The sequence below is a fragment of the Haplochromis burtoni genome, unplaced genomic scaffold (genome assembly GCF_018398535.1).
Source record: "Haplochromis burtoni strain Fernald_Lab_line unplaced genomic scaffold, NCSU_Asbu1 Contig_18, whole genome shotgun sequence".
Taxonomy (NCBI): Eukaryota; Metazoa; Chordata; class Actinopteri; order Cichliformes; family Cichlidae; genus Haplochromis; species Haplochromis burtoni.
Window position 1 is genome coordinate 7253 of NW_024582379.1, and position 22600 is coordinate 29852.

The 22600-nt window shown below is 40.6% G+C and overlaps 1 protein-coding gene across 3 annotated transcripts in view; it reads left to right on the plus strand.

Annotated features, from left to right (window-relative positions):
- pde4d (phosphodiesterase 4D, cAMP-specific) overlaps positions 1 to 22600 on the plus strand; it is a 53084-nt gene that overhangs the window by 7066 nt on the left and 23418 nt on the right. Inside the window, exons 1-2 of one of the 3 annotated variants that reach the window (XM_014331151.2) lie at positions 7407 to 8741; positions 21601 to 21792. In XM_014331151.2, coding sequence (XP_014186637.1) covers positions 8620 to 8741; positions 21601 to 21792 — 314 coding nt within the window. In that variant the 5' untranslated portion in view covers positions 7407 to 8619. Of the gene's footprint in view, positions 1 to 7406; positions 8742 to 12079; positions 12569 to 21600; positions 21793 to 22600 lie in introns of those variants that run through there. The other 2 variants (XM_014331141.2, XM_014331138.2) reach the window with 2 other exon arrangements.

Below are 22600 nucleotides of genomic sequence, written 5' to 3' on the forward strand. Positions count from 1 at the left end.
TATCTATCTATCTATCTATCTATCTATCTATCTATCTATCTATCTATCTATCTATCTATCTATCTATCTATCTATCTATCTATCTATCTATCTATCTATGGCCTGTTGACTGTACAAAAGATGGAATGTTAAGATTTGGGCTCAAGGCAACTATAATTAGCACTTTCTTACTTCCGTTGTCCTTCATGCTACACAGCCTATTGACAAAGGTCCTTCACCGCTCGCTGTTCCATGATCATTTTGTTTTCTTGACATTCAAATGTCATTGTTGATTCAAAAGTGCTGATGGCAAAAAACAAAGAAATTAGGAAATATCATTATAGCTTTGTACGTCACTGTTTGACCTAAACAAAACCTCTCTTTTGCCTGCAGATGTTATCAGGCCCAGGCCCTTTCCTGGATGAACAAAGCCGCCCTCTTCGGCAGCTCGTTATAAACTGTCAGCGCAGCTAAAAACAAACACTTGTAATGAAAGAAAAAGATGTGGAGAATAGAAGGTGTGTTGGGGTCAAGGGTCATATGGCTTCCATTTCTTGGCTGCTTGTTTTTGTTATTTAATGATTAAGCCCTTGTAGGTTTTCATTGCCAAACAGGTGTTTAGTAATCCATAAAAATTATGCTAATTTTCAGTTCTTAGTCACCCCATCAGCCGGGTCTAATTGAGACACCTCCCTTGCGATGCGTATCGTAGACATAGGAAATGGACACATCACACACGTACTGGGAGTTACCTCATAATAGCAGGAAAACATGTTGATGACGGAGTTTGTCTCTGGGGGGAATTGCTCGTGACGATGATGGGGATTAGGATTGCCATGATGACGGCAGCATTTATGAGGAGGCATAGAAACAGATTAGGAGGATTTAGGCTGAGAGGGAGTCCCCTCACACTCACACACACACATTCTTGCATGCACACATACCTGACTGGATTTGGAAATATTACAGACACAAGCAGTTTTGTTATTTCAACTAATTCCAATCCCGAGACAAAGGAAGGTGAAGTTAGTTGTTGAGATGTATTTCTGGGTTGTTGCTTGTTCGTTTTTTTCTACATTACTATATTTTGCTATATTATAAAGCTGAGCAACAAGTAACATTCAGGTCCACATAAAACCACTAACCTGGACAGTCAAAATGTTACTGCAATGACTTGTTACAGATTTTCGGTTTCAGTTTTATTGGTGCATTGAGTCAGAGATCCTTTACAGGGGCTGCACATCCATTCTCTTTTTATAACCAGTAAACTAAACAGACTAAACAGTCTACATAATGCGCCTTTCTCGGTATTCTCATAAGCACTGGCATTTTATGAATGTATTTGTTGAGTGCTTCCTTTGAGGGAACTCCCACTTGCACAATCCAAACTGTTACACTTCTCATCCATCCGGTAAGACAGACTCTCACTCGCGGGGTGGAGATTAACACTCTCGCAGCAGGAAAGGAATGAACGTGGACACTGAGCGAATTTGTGACAATACTACCTGCACATATTCTCTATTTAACTTGGTACACAGGGCAAGCGCTGAAGCTGTCTGTTAGAGACTTTCTGCCTTTGTGTCTTCTCTAAATAAGTAAAAATCAGCCTAGTTTCTCTGTGCCCTGACAGTATTTACTAAGCCATTAAAGAAGCCTATGTAAGCATTATGCATTGGCATTAGTACCACTACAGACTTGTAATTTTTGACAGTGCAGCTCAGCAGTCTTTACTGTGAGAGGGACAAAGTAAAGGCAGGAACATGTTCAAGAGAAGAGCCTGTTTTTTTAAGTGTAGGCTTTGGAAGTTTTAAGCTTTGAACTGAAGCAAATTTGGGTTTTTGTTAAAAACTCGTTTAAAATAATTGAATATTTTTCAGTTATTTATCCATCCATTCTGCTAGGCTTAGAATTAGGAATAGTTGAACTAATAAAGCTGTTAAATTAGTTCATGCTCCCAGATGTGGTGACTGTTTCCTCCCTGTTAATTTAGTTGTTGTTATTTAGGAGATTTGCAACAGCCTAAATCAGAAACTGTCCAGCAGCATTACTGTTGTGTGTACTAAAAGTGCATGAATAGCTGTTTCAGTATTTCATAGTTTCATTTGCTTTAACTGCATTATCACATAAGCCATTTTCTGCCATGCAAACTGCCAGTTAAACTTCAGTGAGCTGAGTGAGGCTTGCAATCCTGCACAGCGGACAACACCTGGATAGATCCATGCCGCTGTCTCTAAATTTAGACCTTAATATCCAAGTCTTTGGGCCTGGCAACACACTGTTGAGTTGTCCCATTTTGAGCCTGTCCTTAAATGAAAGAAAAAATGAAGAAATCAGTCGACTTTACACATCTTGCTGATCCAAGCCTGCATACTGGGTTGTCTTCAAAGCATGGTTTAGTTAAAGTATTTACTTTGCTAATTTTAAGCTGCAGCATAACTCACAGAAGCTTTTCAAGACAAGGCTTAGTTCCTTTTGTCTTGCTGAATTTAAAGTGGTAGTCATTATTGTTCACTATTTGAACTGCAAACACAGTCGTGGTCTGCAGTTCATTAACCCTTCATGTAAGGTTAACAAGATCCCATCAACCATTTCTAGAGATTAGAGCTGTTTGCGTGAAAGGAAAGGCGTACCTAATAAACTGCATATGAGGAGAGACTATAATTAAGCTAGCCGCTCTGACGCTAGTGTTCCCTGGGTATGTTTTGAGGAACAGCTTAACCTGGATAATCTCTTACGGAGGGCATCCTTGGTGTATACTGGCAGGGTATCCCTTACATACGTAAATATGTGGCCTCGGCTCTTACTTACTCTCAACAGCGTGGTGATGTCATCAGGGTTTTAATGAGGGATTATTCTGACATCACCGGGACTGCTGCCAAGTTAAGCCTATTAGCCTCACCATGTGCTTGAGGTGCGCTAGAGCTGGAGTTGTGACCCTCTGTGTGTGTGTGTGATATGTAGGAGCTTATTGAGCAAGCTGTGCAGGACATGGGAATTTGCATTATTCTCCATCTATTCATCTTCCCATTAATGTGTCCTTCAAAAAAAACTGCCTCAGCTTGCCAGCCAAAACAGTATCTGTGATGTCCATAGCTGAGTCTCTACTGAGTAGTTTTGAATTAACAACATAGCTGGTCAACAGCCGTGACAATGAAAAGCACTTCAAGACCCATATCATAATATTATTACTCAATATGTATTGTCAGTACACACTGGCATACTGCCCAAAGCACACAAAGGCTCATGGAAGTCATACCCAAAACAAATTTCATGTCAGCGCTTTGTTCTATTGTTCTAACGCGCGGCAGCAAGCGTCACTGAGAAAAACCACTTTTGAGATTAATAGTTAGTGCTGTGATCACATTTGGACTGTACAAGCAAAGGCTACTTAAACTGGTTTTTTTTTCCAGATTATAAAACCGCTAAATAGCATCAGCCTTAATTGTAAACAGTTGTCTTTGTTGGGGTTGCAGCCAACAGACTAGTGACTAAGTCTGTGCACCACAGCTGTTTCTAACAATGGAATATTAAAACCCCTGATGATATATCAACAACAGCTCCATGCCTGCAAGCCTAACCCCAAAATGTTTGTGGAACTTTTTTATGGAGACAATGTATTATAAATATATGCGATAAATGCTTCTATTTGAAATATATAGAGAGAGGTATTTCTTTCAATCTTGATCCTTCCTTAATCTGCAATGTGTGGGAGCACATATAAAAAGAAAATTAAAAGTTCTGCCTGTGAAAGAAGAAATAAAAGGTAGATATCATCCACATGTTTTATTTTACAGAGGTGGAACATGTAACTAACCCACAGCAATGAGTAACCTGTGTCCTGAACATATTAGACTGCCCCATTTTTCTTAAACTATAATACACGCACAATATCAGCCAGTCCTACTTTAAACCCCTTTATATTTAGATTAGACACTTCTTTGTTTCATTACACCTAACAAGAAGATCCTTTGTCTTAAATGGAGACTACAGGTAAACTGACACTTCATTTAGAACTACCATCTTAAAGCAAGTGGCAGTTCATCCAAGTGTTACTACCCTAACCTTTAGGGACAATATACGTTACCCATAAGATCAGCTTCCAAATTATTATCGTGTGCATTAGACATTGTTCATTGCACGTTGTCCTTTGTGTATTTGCAAAAGTCAAAACATGTCTTGCAAAACTGCAACATTGCGAAACACGATATGATGGTAATGTTGCGATGGTGGTGTCAAAACCTGTATACCACCCACCCCTGCCTGAAGGAAGAGTAGTATTTGTTGTACTTGCAGGTGTTAAATGTATAAACGTGTCTGTTTCAGATATAGTTTGGACGCTGAGACACAATTAGTCAGTCTACATGAAATCATAAGAAAAGACCTTCTGATATCACCCTCCATCATGACGATGTTGACCATGTAAAGCATTCAAAATTTTGCTATTTTATAAACTAAACCGTGAACAAAGAAATGAAATTGGCAGATTCAGGAGGAAGGAGTGTTAGTGGTTACTTGAAGCCATTTATGATCCTGTTCGCCAACTTTCTGATGTGACTCTGAGAGCTGTGCTGACACAAGTGCTTTTATGCCTCTGAGACAAAATCCTTCATGCTGGTGTCAATACACGGTTCTCACATTCATAATGTCCGGCTTCGCTTCAGCTTTAACACATCACGACATCTCTCTCTCGCCACTTGCGCTCTCAGTACTGCATGCAGCAGAATGCATCTGCACTTACAGAGAGCATATTGCACAGCATAACTAAGAGCTTTTGTTGGTCTTATCTTAAGCAGTCACGCTTCTCCAGCCTTTTATTTCTCCCTCCGGTCTGCGCTGCATGTGCTTTCTATTCTCCTCTGTACTCTGGTGAGTTTCTGACCTAAACAATAGGTGAGAAAGCTTAAATCCTCCCAAGCCTGTGACTCAGCTGGACATATAAATAGATCACAGGTAACTCATGCATGGCGGCTGTCACACATTAGGTGGCTGCTGTTTAGAACAAAATTCTTGGCAATAGATGTCCTTTCCCTGAGTGGACCATTGACCCTGTCAATTCTCCTTTTCTCATTACACAGTCTGCCACCGTGTCCTTAGCAACTGATACCTGATTGGCTGCGAGGACCTACCTGTCCCTTTTGAATTCTGCCAGGTCACCATGGCAACCACATTATAAACATGAATCTAACAGGGGGACTGTGAAGGCAGGCGAGTCGAGCTGAGGCGAAGGAATTGCTCCTTGACACACATGACAGCTGCCTTTAATGCAGCGTGACTGGCAGAGAGCTGCAAATACAGTACCGCCTGAAGCTCAATTACCAATCAGTTGTTGTCTCTTAATCACATTACCTTTGCTGATTTATCTACTTGAAAACAAATATCCAATCACTCTAATCATATTCAGTCTTCTTGCAACGGTAGGTGCAGTTGCCATGGCCCTGAGCTGCTTCAGTAGCATTAATTCATAGTTACGACTCTCTTTTTCTTCTTATATCACACTACTGCCGTTCAGTTAGCTCAAATGGAGACGCTTTCTTCATTAGCTTCTCCTCTCATTCCCTGTCCTCGTATATAGAAAAAGCTTGGCAACAGTGGGCCAACTAATAAAGCCCTTTCCCTTTCTTATGCCTATTCCTCACAGCCCATCTTAATAATTGTCTTCTGAGCGCTTTAATAAGATTATCTTACTAATCTGCTGCCCTATAATCATTAAATCATTGAAGAAGCCATGAGTCACAGAGCAGTGAGAAGAGTATCTTTGCTGTTGCCCAAACTCTAGCGATACTCACTAAAAAGGCAGAGCTGTGAAGAAATAGTAGTTGCACAAGATAACAAAATATTACAAAAACTGCAAGGTGCTGCATACTAGTCAGTGCTTTTTTGCTTTCTGGATCTCATCGGAATATTAAAAGAGCAGCCAATTAAGTGTAAATCAGTCCAGGCAATGAGAACATTTTTTATAATGGTACTACTCAGTTTTGTGAAGTCTAAACCTTGAGGTTTTTTTCCACATTATTTGAAACTTTTGCCTTGTTTAACATGAGAATACACCTTTTCAGCGGTATTTATGACATGAAATGAAAGAAACGAATAATATTTTTAGTGACTTGATGTCATACAGTATGTCCTGCGGATTGCTTAATGCTTCTGTTTCTGTCCTCTCTCTGCCTCCTTCGCTCTCCCACTCCCAGGGTGCATTGTCCCTGCCAGTCATGAGAGGACGCAGTAAATCGAAGCCCTCCTTGTCTCTCTGGCACACAGCCAGTTTGTTAGCCGTGTACTGTATTCACCTTTGTACTAACCTGCTACTACTACCTAACCTAACCTACTACTCTGCAACCCTGTCACCTGACCTCGTCATTGATTACACTATTCAGCTTTTCCCTCCACTGTTTTCTTTTCACTTTTCTTCTTCTGTGGCTCTGCAGTATTTTTTTTTTCGCCCTCTTTCCAGAGTTTAGTCACAGCACAGTCATGGTGATGAAATCCCTTTAAGTATGATTTACAGTGTACTGTTAAAAATAGTTTGTATAACACACACCTTTGGTTTGAAAAGGTGTTGCAGCTTGCATGTAGCACTCAGATACGGTAGTTCCAGTTTTATAGCTCTGATCCTCAGGGACACTGAGTGACGACAGTCAAACCGTCACCTGGCGCTCTGTCACAGCATGTCGCTGGCACTGATGGTGTGTGGCTGACTAGGCAGCTAAGCAAACATACGCTTGTGTTACAGGTTGTGTTTGTGAGAATACACAAGAGATCTAGAGGTCTGTATCACGTTGGTGTAATGACCTGTGTGTTTTATGTCTGTATATGTTGTGGGGTGTGTATTTATAATACTTGCAGTCAGACAGCGTTGTGTAGGTGTGTGCATGTCTGTGTAGGTGTGCTCATATGGTGCCGGCTCAGTACGAATGAAGGAGCCTGTTTTGTCTGTCACTGCGTCTGTGACTTTGACAGCCTCCTTGTCCACCCAGGAGCCGTTGTCACATGCTGGCTGCTTTTGTCAGAGCAGAGCTGAAGCCTCAACCCCACAGAGGTTTACCGCTCTGTGGGTTTGGGCTGCTTTGTGTTTGCCTTCTTTACCCACCTGTGCATACATTTTCCCTGCAGAGCAGACTGCCCCCTGCTGGCAGCTAAGAAACAAAACACTCCAGTGATTTAGAGCAGCGGTCCCCAACCCCCGGGCCTCGGACCGGTACCGGTCCATGCGTCGTTTGGTACCGGGCCGCGAGAGTTGAGGCTCAGGTGTGAAATGTATGGTTTTCAGGGTTTTTATCGGTTTTCAGCGTTATTTTGTTATCGTTTTTATCGTTAACTCGGTTTTCCTGGGTCTTTTCACGTGTGTTAGAATAAATCTTCTTTTTTTCAGTACCGGTACTAGTTTTATTTTGTTGTATTTATCCGCGACACCTTAAAGGCCGGTCCGTGAAAATATTGTCGGTCATAAACCGGTCCGTGGTGCAAAAAAGGTTGGGGACTGCTGATTTAGAGCTCTTTGTCTTTATAGCAGTGAAGTATCTGAAAATGATATAACATAATAAATGATAGTTGTGTCTTTTAAAGGCCATAAATCTCCTTGCTTAGTGGATCCCATTCCACTCGCAGCTCTGATTATGACACCTTATCTTGCAAAACCCACCCGTAGGCTTCATTTGAAATAAAATAAAAATAAAAATAAATAAAAATAATAAACATGTCTTTCCATAATTCGTTTACAAGTGTTCTGGCTCAAACTTAAGTTACTACTGTTCATTTTACATTTTGTAATATAGTGTAAGGCATGTTTTGTGCTGCTCTGCTGCCATCAACAGGTAAAATATAGGAACTACCAGGATGAAACATCGTTCCTATATGGAATGAGGTACTTTACTTCTTTTGTTGCTGTTATTTTTCAGGTCGTCATATTATGTGTAAATGTGCATTGCACAGTCATAGTTTTGCCCCCCCTAAAAGACACTGTCTGGTTTAACATATATTAAAGTATATTATAGCAACGTTATAAACAACCTTCCTCCTGTTTTGTGTAATGCTTACTTGGAGTACTTGGAAAGTATTATTTTACACATTGTACCATCAGTGTAAGCTAATTTCATCATTTGCATGATGGCCCATAATAAGTGGCTTAAGAACTCTTAAAAAACTGAGAGAGAATTTAACATTAAAACACTCCTTAGAAGCTTGTTATTTTATTGTTCCTCTATTTCCAAAATAGATTGGTTTAAATGCATGCAAGCCAGCGTGCAGTCATCCCACCCAGTTTCTTGCACATTTTTTTAAAAATCTTCTAGTAGTTTGCATGCAGAAGAAATCAGCATGGAAGAAACAAATTCAAGCATTGCTTTGCTCAGTTTCATTTTCTGAAAGAAAAGCTTCATTAGCTCCCTCTTCCTCACATGCATCTCCCCTTCCTCAGTCTCCATATTTCTCCATGCTTTCCTCTTTTCTAGTCAAACCCATACTGAGCCCTCTGCTCGCCTCTCCTCCCCTCTTCACCTGCCTATCTCTCCTCACACACTCCTCCCTCCTTCCTTTCGAGATAGCTTTATTAGGCGTGCCGCTCTGTCACTTCTCCCTGTTTCTCTCTCCACATCTGTCTTTGACGTGAGTCCATGTTCATCATCGGTTAAGAACCGCGTCAAAATGAGTTTGCCAGTGAATTATCTGTCTTTGGAAAAGATAGCCCGGTACCGGCACGCCTGCTCCACCGGGTCACCCTGTGCTACAAACAAGCCCATCGACATCAAACCTCGTGGCAGGAGAGGGTATGGCTCATCTTAGAAACTGAAACTATGTCGCAGAGGGTATGCCAGAGAAGGGACCTAATTTTTTTTCATCTGCATGTTTCGAGTTGTTGGATATTCAATGTATTCTGCTTTTTTTCTCTCTTTTACTTTTTCTTTGTCTTGTGTGTCGAAATTATGGAGTAAATAAGAAAATAAGAAGTGGTAAGAGAACTCAGAAGGGAAATTTAGTGAATCTCAAGGGTAGTTATGCTTCAGAGTAATTTCTCTTTATTGCTTTGTGTGTATATTGAGACTATGTTATATGCATGCGTTTTAATTTGTGTTTGTACTACTTCTATAAATGTACACAAAGTCTGTGTGTTCTCTGTTATCAGAGCATTAACTGATAAATAGTTTCACCTGGACAACACAGACCTGGAGCAGTGTTCACACCCAAGTGTTGTGTAAATGGTCGTTGCTTGGTGGCTGCTTGTGTTGTTTAGTTTAGTTCTGCTTTTTTTGTCTTGGCCCTGCTAAACCTTTAGTGCTGGACTGAATAGTGTGTGTGTGCATTTTTGAGTGTCATTGCATCTCCATGAGGAAAAATGTCTTCTTTTACAAAACATGGTTGCGAGCAAGGTAAATGAAAAATATGCAGGTCCAATCAAGTCATTATGGAAAGCTTCAAGTCCTTCTGCAGGACAGGTCCCTTCACTAACTAGACCTGAGCGTAAGCCAATCATCGGAGCACTCTGTCCATTAAGGCTCACACAGAACTGTTAAGACCTTGTTAGGTCAATTTTCCAACTGCATTTCTCTGACAAACATGTACCCCTGAAACTAAGTGTGCTCATCAGCCTGTGCGTGCGTGCGTGTGTGTGTGTGTGTGTGCCTCTGTAGCATTTAAATATGAAGCAACAGTAATGGCTGGTGGCGACTGTAAACATATAGATATGGATGGAGCCCTGTCAATACTGTGACCTGCCATCTGTGCTTCACTCCCTTAGTTAAGTGCTATTTATATCAGCGCTGGCTCGGGCACCATATACTGAACATCGTCCACGAGAGAGGCTCTTTAAAAAAAAAAGAGAGGGCGAGAGAAGAAGAAATCAATAATGCTGTCAATTAATGAGGTTGCTTCATCCATATTACTGGTTTCTTAAGAGGAATATACACATTTCAACACTAGGTGGCAGTAGTGTTTCTCTGAGTTGCACTGAATTGCAGAGTCTGCTATGCAGTTGTTTTAAAGCCAGTAATTTAATGTGTTTATTAGAGAGTAAAGTATATACAGTATATTCTGAAAATGTACGTATACATGTAGTAATTGGTTATGCATGTGTTATACATAGCTTACTATAAATAATATATAACTAAACATAACAAGGCATAAAACAAGTGCTAATAGCAAATAAAATGTAAAAATCCCCCCAAGAGTACAGCAAGTAAGACCCTCACTTCACACATGTGTAAACCACCCACCCCCTCCTCAAACGATCACACCCAACTTTCTTCTTAAGCAGGATAATTTTGTTCTTGATCTTTGTGCCTTACACCTCTGTGCCCCGGGGATAACGGCTTAGTATAGACTAAATACTCACTATGTGTGTTTGTGTGAATAGATGCGTTTGCTTGTAGGTTACATTTTTATTCACAAGATACAGTAGGGAGGGGAGCCGTATATTGGTTATGCTCAGAGGGATTTGGGACTCGTGCGGTTTTAACGTAGAAGAGAAGCTGCCAGTTTTCTGAGGAATGTCTTTTGTTGTTCTTTCTCTGACCACGTGGAATGTGCAGACCGTGGTAATAGGATTAGTTTCACCACTTTGGCCATGTTATAAAGTACATCATTCTGCCATGCTACACTGAAAGCTTTAGATGTGCCTATTACAATTACTTGTGAATCACATGACTGCATTTTTTAACTGTATAAAAAACTACCAACCCATCTAAGGCACTGCTTATAGAGGCAGAGGCACTGAGATATCCATCAGGGTGAAAGCTCTCAAAGTGTTCATTTTTGTTCTCCCATGAAATCTTAAGTGGATAGTATGTAAACCTAAACACAGGGCCTCAGCATGGGATTTAAGACAAGCAGGCTAGTGCTTTGTAACTGTGCACATATACGTTTTTAGTGGGGATTAATTTGTTACATGTATACATGTACGGTTAGTGGACCATGTCAATACTGTGACACTTTCACTTTCCTCAGGTCCTCATGGTTCTTCCTTCCTGTGCATTGGAAGCAGATCCTTTTATATAAACTCTGTCTTGCATTGAATTGTATATGTAAATCCTTTTTCTGATGCTTTTTATCTCTTGCTCTATTTCCACTTTTTCACAAAAGACGAGGATAACTCAACTGATGTCACTCACACTGTGGGTGACAAAGAAAATCTTCTCGGCGCTTTCAAAATAAAAGTGCTCAAATAATGTTTATTGTTATATGGATTGTTTTTTTCCCTGTTTTTGCACTTGGTTGGAGATTTTTATTTCTTAGGGCACAATTGTTGTTTTTTTCCCTTTGATCCCATATTTAAAGCATTTTTTAAGCAAATAAGCAAGCTGTGATTAAATATTTTTTAATCAGACTCTCAATAAATGCACCATACTTGCATCTGAATATTCCCTGTGTTGTCTGCTTGGAAGGTGCCATATTTCTTTTGGGATCACATGCTGCAGATGCTGAATGACTGGTGTGACAGACAGCTGTCTGTTTGGGCCTGGTAGAGCCAGTTGAGCTTCTTATATATGTATCTTGAGTGTGAGTGCTGAAATGAGATCACTTAATGTTAAAATATTTAAGATAATAGTGGAAAGAAATGTATTTTCCTGAATACAACAAGGCAGCTCATGAAGGGAGTCAGACTTTATCTTGTTGCCATTTTTAGAAGTTTAGAGGTGAATAAGTTCATTTTTATATATATATATACCCAAATTTCCCCTTGTGGGACAGTTAAAGGATTATTCTATTCTATTCATATCTTAGCAGTTTATTCCCTCAGTGTTTACTCTCAATTTGAGTGACTAGTCTTCACAGAAGACACCTGTGTAGTGTGGTTGTACCTTTCTGTATCAGACTGTCTTGACCAGTGGCATTCATAGCTGCTGGTTTCAGGTTACTGTGATAGCAGAGTGATTGACACTTGAGACTATTGTTTGAATTGCCTGGGGATACAAGCCCCGCCCTTTAAAGAATTACTACTACCAAAACAACTCCTCCCACCCAGGACATAGCCCATAGCTGCTGCTCAGGGAAGAAGACAGAGTGGGGAGTCATGTAACTCTTTGACAGGGACACATATAAAAGACAGAGCAAGGCAGACAGAGGTAAGGGGCGGGAGGGGGGGAGGAACAGGAGGAGATCTTATTTCAATCAGTCGGGGAGGGGGGGAAAGAGTGAAAAAGAGTAACAGAGCAAGTGCATGGCTGGATTAGGAAAGTGGAAGACCACATGCTGATCTGGCAAGAAAGATAAGAGCAATTGAGTGAGAGGGAGAGGGAGAGCAGGGTAACAAGCCGCCTACTTTCAAATGATCTGAGCTTGACGAGGAGCAGCAGCGTGGTATTGTGCTGGGACGGAGGTTTTGCTGTTGAACAGCTCGGCAGACCTAACCACTCTACCGGACTGTGGGAAGTGAGCTCTCTCTGGATCTCTTCAGACCAGAGAGGACTTTAGGAGCACAGCGGAGGCTGGCCAGTGGGCTCCAGGTGGCCCAGAGGGCGGGTGTGTGTTTGGTTCTATGTGCATGTGGACTGCGCATATGTTTTGTGTTTGAATGTGGAAAGAAGAGCGAGACCATGAGTATCATTCTTAAGCCACGGTCACGCTCCACCAGCTCTTTGAAGAACACAGAGGGAATATGGTAAATAAACCAGAAACTTTTTCCCTTTTGGCTGCGTTTCCATGTTAATCCTGCTGCATGTGTTTGTGTGTTTTTTGTGGTTTGTGTGTGTAGGTGTGTGTATTGCTCTATTGTTCTCCATCTGCCTGTTTGTTTCTGTTGCAAATATTTTTTGCTCTTCCTTGCTGGCACAGTCAAAAATCCTTCCTTTCATTGTTTTTGTCGGTGATGCTTTACTGTGTGGTGTGTAGCATCATTCCTCTCCAATCAAAACTTCTCCCATATGCCAGTTATGTGTTTCAGGGACTGTTTTCTGTGGCTTCCTCTGAGATCATGAACCTTACTATTTGTTAGACTGCATCAGACTACTTCATTGACATGAGTCTGGCTCGAAGTGATCCCACAGTCTTACCCTGAGTATGCTCTTCCCAACTCTCATCTATTCAGCCGAGGAGATTATTTAAAACACAAGACAGCAAAGGCATCATTCATCGAGGAGCGTGTCATGTTGCACCATGCGCTCTCATGTATGCACATGGCTCCCATTAAATTCAGGATGCAGAATGCAGTGCCAGAAGCGCAACTTGTCCTGGCTTCCCCGGCTTGTCTCCTTCCCCCTCCCGCCTGAGCTTGTCCTTGCCTGTTAGCATTCATGTCTGTATAAGAAACTGCCCTGTGGCTTGAGCTTTGGCAGTTAAAATTCACTTTTTTCACATGGATAATGGATCAGAACAACCTTAGACAAGTGTATAATGTGCTGAAGTGTCAGAGGTGATGGCAGTGCTTGTGTGGCCCAGCAGCACGTGTTTTAAACCTGACCGACCTTGCGTCAGTCTTCTCACACTGGTATATTTTAAACAGCTCTACAACCTCCCCAACAGAAAAATAAGGCTCAAATGAAGTGAAGACATGCAGCAGTAATTAGGTCTTCCACTGCACTAGTTTCTCCAAATAGTCCTCTTAACAGTCATTACTGTACCTGATACGGTTTGAGAGGGTGTAAAACTCACAGTGTGGCCGTGCATAAAACTGACACTGGTGCTAGTGGTGACTGCAGCATGTAGCTTTCTCTCAATAAAGCCGAGAATCTGGCAGTGCTAGGTTTGTATGAGCCATCTTTTTGAACAACTACCAAAAGCAGCACTCAGCTGGACGAAGCATGCCGCCTCCTCAGTCTGTCCTGCCCTCCTCTCTTCTGTTATTTACTGTTATATGAAGGGTTCTTTCACTAATTCACAGCACTGCTTCTCTTTCATGGTTGTTATTGCTACACTTAGAAGGCAAACATAGATTTGTGACTAATAATGGCACTTTAAATATCTGAATCGTTAGCGTTATTTCAAGTTATGGGTGACTGTAGGCTTTTTTGTAGCTATATGGTTATGGCGACAGAGCGTGTGTCTGTATGCTCGATTGAATGCTCATGTGATTGCGTGTATGAGTCTGTATAACACTGTTCCGCGGCCTGGATGTGCGATCTGTCCCCTGACCTGAACAAACTCAAACAGACCCCTCTCCACCCAACCTTGCAAATGTAGGCTTGTGTACATGGACTTTTGGTATCCATCAGAGTGTTAGCTCAGTAAACATGGCTTGAGTTTTGGAGGTGATGGATAAGGAAATGGGAAGGATCGGATGTTTGTGATATCTGGTTAACTTCATACCTGAAGAAGCGCTTTTTCCCCTTTTCCACCTACTTTGTAATCATCAGTAATATCCGGTGTGATCAGATAAAGAATGAAAGAGCAGGAAATGTGTGATTTTAAACTTGAGCGTTTGCATCTGGCTTTTGTCAGTCCCCGTTGAGCATTTCAGGCAGGCAGTAAATGCCGAAGGTTACATGTCTGGCCTGTCATAGGGCCTGAATATGTGCAAGTTATCTAACATTTTTCCCAGGTTTGACCTTTAGCAAGCCAGTCCTAAGATGATGCATTAGACTGAAAATAGGTCTATATTTAAGTGGAGCTCAATGTATGTAGGAGCAGAGCTGTGTTGCTTTGCATTGAAATATGTGAACCGAGATGACGCAGCATTGCCATGGTGACCTGCGTCTTTGTCAGTCTTTCATGATTGACTGACTTTTCTGAATGATGCAGAGAGTGTGCGCTAAGGTAGTGTCACAGCTTACAGTGAAGGATTGGCATTATTGTATTTGACAGGGCAAGAAAAACCAGATGGAAGAAGTGGGAAAACAAGAGACTGCAAAAAGCTGGGAATTAAATTCAAACAAACATAAAGCTTTACTAAAAACAAGGACATTACAAATTGTTTTCTTCTATGTTAGAGTTACACTTAAATAAACTCCTATATAAAATGTTACCATCACTAAAATTCACTAGTCAGTGACACTGAATTTCAGTGATGATTTTAAACGCCAAAGACAGATTTTTGATGCATTTGCCAACAGATGAATGCTAATTTCATGTAATGTGTGTGCATTTGCAAAGCTGCTTGTGCCAATGAATGTGTGACGATGAAGGGCTGTGCATGAGTACGGGGCAGATAGATGACGAGTGTCTTGGTTATCAGCGAGTAGTCTGCCACTTATCAGCCTGACCTAATGCATTTAGGGTATTGGCCTCCTCATAGTCTGTTTTTTCAGTTACTCATGTTGTTGTTGTTGTTGTTGTTGTTGTTGTTAATTTAATCTGAAAGCAGCCTTTTCTGTCATTTTTAATAAAATATGACAGGGAAAGTGCTGAGCATTACCATGGTACAGTATTTTGGCCAGGTCTCTTAGTATAAAAGCGGAACAGCAGACATGAGAGAGCCATTCTCCCGTTATTAGGTTCACCATTGTGTTTATAAGCCTGTGCAGAGAAGAAGGTTGAGCCCCAGATGCTCGCACAGCTAAATTTCTTTCCTTTAGAGTCAGAGTCATTTCACTGAATTTCCTTTTTCTAGACTCATCACAACTTAATCTTAGAGGTATCATAACACCGTGACACAATAAATGAGTGCTCACCGGTCAGAAATGTGCTACTGTGAGGAGTATGTTCTTTAAAAATGTTAGCGAGTTGCTACAGCAACAGTAGCTAGTTATAAGCTAACATTATACCAGCTAACATTAGGTTCAAGTGTCCAAAAAAATCACACTTTCCTTCTGATAACGAATTTAATTATATTCTAACATCATGCTTCTTTGCTAATTACCCAAGACTGAAAACTTCTATGTTCATATGTTGATTTTTATGCTTGAACACTTTGACGGTGTCATCTTTGCCTCAAGTTGGGACTTCACTAATAAGCAGGTGACGTGTCTGTGGTTACGTCCAACTTTTGTAGACAGTTTTTAAATATTATTTTATGATAGTTAGTTTCAGTTTACTAAAACATACAATATCAGTACCAAAACAGCTCTTTTTGTACTTCAGAATGAAGAATTTAGACATAATTTTAAAACCTCAAAAAAATTGTTGTTTTTATTTTAAGTATGCAAAATAGTCAAGTCACTCTGTACTGTACTGTACTGTACTGTATTTGCATTACATCCAGTGTTACCTTTAACAACTAACTATTCAAAAAGTTTGCATTCATAGAAACTAAAATCAAGCCAGGTGCACACGTACTACCCAACAACATGGTCGTTTCCGAGACAGGTTCTAAACTATCATAATTTTAGTTTCAGACATATGCTACTTTTTTTTATCAGAGCACATTGTGTTTAGCCTGTGTGTTTTTCAGTGGTGAAAAATCACAAAATAAATCACGTACATTTAGGACTGATGATACCATCAAGCAGAGGTGTTGGCTCTGCAGTATCTCCAGCAAACAAACATAGCTTTTCTGTTATTCAACATATGCCTGCAACAAATGTGTCATCCGTGCCCACTCTTCCATCTGTGGATGTTACAGTACTGTGGGGTTTTTTTTCTTCTTATCTTAAGTCATGGGTGGTTGTTTTGCATTTAGAGCAGGGCCAGGTTTACCACACACTTCAGGATCATGTACCTCACGCCTACAAACATGCACGGGATCACATTCCTCTTAAATACATACACATTTGAATGCTTATACACGCGCAGTTCTTTCCTTCTCCAACTCTCCTGCCTGCTCCCCTCTGTGCCCTCGGCTTTCTAAAATAAATCCAGTGTCATCTTTCCTCTGTCTGCTTCAACGCGTCTCTGTTCTGATTCGCACAACTGCACACTTTCCACACTTTCCACATTTAAATATGCATCAATTTGATTATTTATATATATTTTTAAAAAATTATCCCTTTCACTTTTTTTCAGTTTATGAGATCTTTTTAGACACTGTGCATAAACTCAAAGGAAAACATTGTGTCTCCATTACGTATTGTGTCTGGTACTGGTGCAGATTTTCTTGTCCACCAACTCTGAATGACTGTTGGAAAAACAGAGCCTCACTATCTGCAACTCGGCTTATTATTTGTCAAAGACACTTGTGCACTGACCTCTTTCTCCAGTGCATCTCCCCGTAGCTCTGTCACGTCATCTCCCGTGGTGTTTGTAATTGCTCAAGTGACCCAGGGCTAAAAATGAATGAGTCAGTGATCTATGCCATTTAGAGTGTGTGCTGGAGACGGACGGACAGAATGGGAGAACTGACGGAGACAAAAATGATGGAGAGCCAGACACAAAAAGAGAGGCGATAAAAGAGCTGTGCAGTGTCCTTAGGCATGTATGTGACCCAGCCACGTCCTGCAGTAGAAAGTCACAGCAGCCACTATTCATCTATCTCAGTGCGCTTAAAGTTTCTTATTTTTAAATGGACCACTGCTTTGCTACAGTAAATTTGAAAGGTTTTTGGCAACAGTCCACCCTCCCTTTTCCCCCCCATGCAACCCAAATCATCTTCTCACACAGGCCTGATTTTGAGCTTTACGTGTAATAGAGAGACATATATTTATATAAATTAATAGGTTGGAAAAGTGCATTTAATGAAGTTTTTGTTATGAACTTGTGTATAACTATAGCTATTTGGCATTTTAACCCAAATTGACAAACCGATTCCAAGGAAGCTTTCTGACCATGTGCAAAAAAGGAAAGGCCAGTGTAAAACTAGCCTGGACTCTTATTGTCTATTCTTCTGTCCCTTATTTTGTCCAAGACAAAATAGTGAGGCAACCTTAAACCTTTCAATGTGGAATAAGACAAGTGTTATCCTTATGATGTTCAGCAGATGGGATGTCTGGAACTCTATTAAAGAGCTTTCTGTCATCAATCTAGTGCTTGCAGATCAAATGTTTATTTCCTTTCCTATTATATATATCTCAGTTCTGGATCACTCCTTTTTGGGTAAACAGAGGATTTCCATTCTCTTAAGCCCTGAGGTAACACAGGGGTTTTCCCCCCTGTTTTTTTTAACAGTAATTCTCATGTATTTACTCATGTGTTGTTGTTGATTGTCACAACATAGTCATAGGGGTGTTGACGTTATTCTGTTCTTCTGTTTTCTGCTTGCTGAACGCAGGAAAAAAGCTATATATTCCCACTATGATGTCATTGCCCGTTCAATACCCCACTTATTCAAGCACATAGATCCATTGTGTCATTCCTGAAGAGGGTGTGTCAGTGGAATGACACTGTACACATACCCTCGCATGCTGGGAGAGGGGTTACGTGTCTCTGGTTTTAGGCGCAAATGGGAGTAGACGGTGATGTCAAAGTAGGTGCGATAATGAATCGGTCGTTACGCATATGCTGAGTATTCTCTTTCAACACTTTCATGGTGTCATCTTTGTCCTGTTTGCACACATGAGCCGCACACCCATTAACACTTTCACTACAGAGCAGCTGGAGAACGGACCGACTTGTGCAAAGAATGCCAACTTATCAGTCACTTGTGTGAGTATGTGTTTTCACACCTGCAGTGAGGAAAACAGATGGATTACCTGACGTGATAAAAAAGTGTGTGGAAAAGGGGGTTGTGTGTGTGAGTGAAGATAAAACTGGTTTAGAGTGACACACTTCTAGAAGAGAAGTACTTTGGGAAGGAGATGGGGTGATATGCAAGGCAAGAGCTGCTATAAGAGTTTGAGTAGGCATGTGTTTGTGTGTGTGAGAGAGAAAGATGGATATAGTCATGTACCATGACTGCAAACTACTTTGCAAGGTGACAAGGGCAATACCGTTGCCTTTTCTTGCATAAGGCAGATAGCCAAGCTATCAAATTCCACAATCAAAGCTTGCACTTGTTTATCTTTCTGCCACTCCATGAGATTACAGCGGCGACATTTAACCATTTAATTACTGTAGAAAATATGCCCAGCATGTCCTGTGTATTACCTTGGGTATCTGACCATTTAGATGCGCAGATTACAAAGTAACTGCACTGCAAATGTAATCTGCTTTATTGTATTCCTATTTCTATACCATGTATGAAATTCATACATTGGGCATCAAATGGATATCAGTGACATTTGGATTATAACATGTAACAGAGAGAGTGAGTGGGAGAGAGAGACAGCCCATCCATAATGAATGGTCCTAGGAGTGTAAGGCTGATACTTGGACTGTGTCAGCGATATTGCTCTGGGGGAGGAAAATTTAGCATAATGACTTGTTCTTCCTCACAAAGTCCCTCGTGTTCACAAACAAAAACCCAGATTTTGTCATTATAAAGTCATTAGATGTAGCTCTTGGGTCAGTGAGTTGTCTTTTGCTTAGCCCCCTTTTTTTTGTAACCATCAACCCGGCGGCGGGCCTATTTTATAAGCAGTCTTCAAACGACTGTAACACCTTTACCATTTGTGCAAGAGACAAAATGCAAACGGTTTCGGAAAGAAGAGAAAACGAGCTTTGTGAAGATATTTGGTGTATCACGGTAGCCCAAAGCACTCACAAGGCACTGCTGTCTAAACACAGTAAAAAAATCAGCGCTTCCTAGATTTTACTATGTGTTTCAGGTTACCGTAACTCCTCAACCAATTTGGGCTAGAGAGAACATTAAAATGGTTCCTGAAAGATGAGAATTATGACTCTATGATACTTATGAAGGGTTAAGTTGGGAAATAAACTGCAGAAATCATACAAGATCAATAATTTGTCGTTTTGTAGTGAGAAGGAATGTTTCAGTAATGTTTTAGGGACATGCTTTCTATACTATGCAAGCATGTATTTGTGCACGCTCGAAGTGCTCGCTCTGTTCTTGGCTTCCTGTGCTCTTCCACATGGAAGATGATCGAGTACTGGACACCACTGACAGGTTAAATCTGTGTTAGTTTTATTTCAGAGGATGCTGATAATCAAGAAGATAACAATTATAATGATAGAGATGTCATTCTTATGTGCATTGAGCAGCTTCCTGAGGGGAATCCCCCCTGACCTTTGCATTTACACCAGACAAGATTATGGGACTGCTTAGTAGCTGTAGCAATAAGGCAGATATCCCTGATGATTAGCGTTAGTCATCACCTGGGTGAACAATCACCTAGGAGACTAAGAAGCTCACCATGACGTCCCAGCCGGAAATGGTGTCACTGGTTAAGAAATACCTCTCAGCTATGAGTCAGTGGCGTTATTGGAGCAGGGGTATTCCCAGTGGCTCTCTGTGCAGTCTTTAAACAAAGGTTAATGTCTGTAGTTGTATGTTTGATGGCTCTGTATCGTGCAACATTTGTCGTTTACTGTTAACTAGAGCTGCTGAAGTCAAATGCAACAGCACGTAAGGGAGAAAAACTGAGGGATTGTGTGACTGTGTGTTGAACTATTTCTTTAAGAGCACATTTTGTGTTGGTGGACAGGGCACATGTAAGAATATAAGATGAATAACAGCATTATGTAAGAATATGCTAATTAGCCATATGCTCATTTTGCTCATGCTAGTTAGCCAAGTGGAGCTAGTAATGACTTGTTAAGGCAAGCTAGTCTCTACAAAGCTAATGTGTAAGGCTCATTCAGATAAAGAGAACTAAAAATGCGTCAGAATTACGCAGTTTATTTTATGTTGATGATCCAATCTTAAATTAATTAAGTGACTGTGATTGGGGTGATAAGATACTTTTATCTCTCCCTTAAACTCGTTGTGAATCATAGACTATAGAAAACAACAAGGACATTTTTTGTCTGTCACCAGCTTAGATTTTAAAGTGTGATGTGGATCTGATTGTGAAGAGAACATGTGAGTAACAAAGTAGGCCAGCTCTAATAGGTATGTTGGATTACTACCCTCATGGGCACTAGCAGGTACCATAATATACAAAATGATTATCTTATTCCATTTAATAAGTTTTTACCGTGGTAATTATCCAAGGGGAACATACATTTGTTTTCACATTGACCTTTCTACAGCTGGATTTCTTTTTTTGAGCCACATTATTTGCTTCCCGCTGGCAAATAAACAGAATGCAGGTTGTATGCTTTGCTTTTCAGACCTGGAAGCTAAGCCCTACAAAGACATTTTTAAAAAGAAAAATAAGTCCAGCATGTTATGCACATTAGATTGGGCAGATTAAGAAAAAACTGCACATCAAAATTCTTCTGTTTTATTTTATTCCTATGCCATGTATGCAATTCCTACACTGGACATCACGTGGATATCAGTGACACTTGGATTATAACATATAACAGAGAGAGTGAGTGGGAAAGAGACAGCCCATGCATAATGAATGGTCCCAGGAGTGTAAGGCTGATACTTGGGCTGTGTCAGCGATATTGCTCTGGGGGAGAAAAACTCAGCGTAATGGCTTAGTCTTGCTCACAAAGTCTCCCAACCAGAAATCAAAAAAAATTATTATAAAGGCCTTCTTTTCTGTACGGTCTATGCTAATAATTAAAACCATGTCTGGTATGAACCTAACTATGGATTTGGAGATTTACCAAACCAACCAGTGAACATGACAGCCTGGTGCTGCAATGAAAAGTCATCAGCATCGCTAACATGTGACTAATGTGTACATAAATCCTGTGTTTTCCGGAAGCATAGATAATTGGGTTTTATTCTGGAAACTTCCCTTCCTTTTTTTCACCATTGAACTTCAGAAATTTTGCTTGAATCTGTCAGTGGTAGAAATCTCAGTTTGCAAGATCAAATAACTTTTTTCACATACTGATTCTGATATTTGTTCTTTTCTCTTTATCTAATTACAGTTTCGATGTGGACAATGGCACATCATCAGGTCGAAGCCCCCTGGACCCAATGGCCAGCCCGGGCTCAGGCCTCATCCTGCAGGCCAATTTTGTCCACAGTCAACGGAGAGAGTCATTCCTCTACCGCTCTGACAGCGACTATGACCTCTCACCCAAGTCCATGTCGCGAAACTCCTCCATTGCCAGTGACATGTGAGTAAATGGTATCTTCTGCTTCCATCCCAACTTTCATAAAATTAACAATAATCCTGTTGAATCCTGATAAATGTCTTCTTCTTCTTCAGCTTGAACTTGAGACCGGTAGATTTTGGGATTAGTGAGATAACTTTAGTTTTAAATCTGGGTTTGCAAAGTTATGCTGGTTTACTTCTAAAAGAGTTATATAAAGATGATAATTCAATCATAACTGGCATCAGAGCACATTAGGTTGAGTATAACAGATCACAGAAAACCATGACCAGCTGACCAACCCATTCTCTAAAAAAATAGCAGCACAATTTTTAGAAGATCCTGTGTTGCTCAATGCAGGGATAGTGTGAGTGTCTCCAGTTTTGAGAGGAATTTGGATTCTCGGTCATGGTTCCAGCTGAAGGAATAAGGATAAACATGTCCTACACATCTTTTGAATGCATATAAGAAACACTTTTTATAGCGTACACAGATGTAGTTGCAGAAATATCTTTCTTTGCTTTAATGACAGGACAGAGTGTGCAGCCTTTCCTTTCTGGCTTTGCTTGCAGTATCTGTATTGCTTTGAGCCTGTATTATGTTCTTTTAATTCGTCGTACTATTCCTAGATTAAAGTTTATTCTTCATATGAAAAAATGTGCAGCTGTCCGTGTCTGCGATTATTCATCTGGCGACAGCACCAAGCTTTTTACGTGAACTTGCACACAGCTAAGCCCAAAAAATGTGGATTGACTTACTGTGTTTATAAGCAGTGTCAGGGTCACTGTGACTGCTTAGCATTGTTGTGGCTGTTAGGCTTAGTGGAGCCATG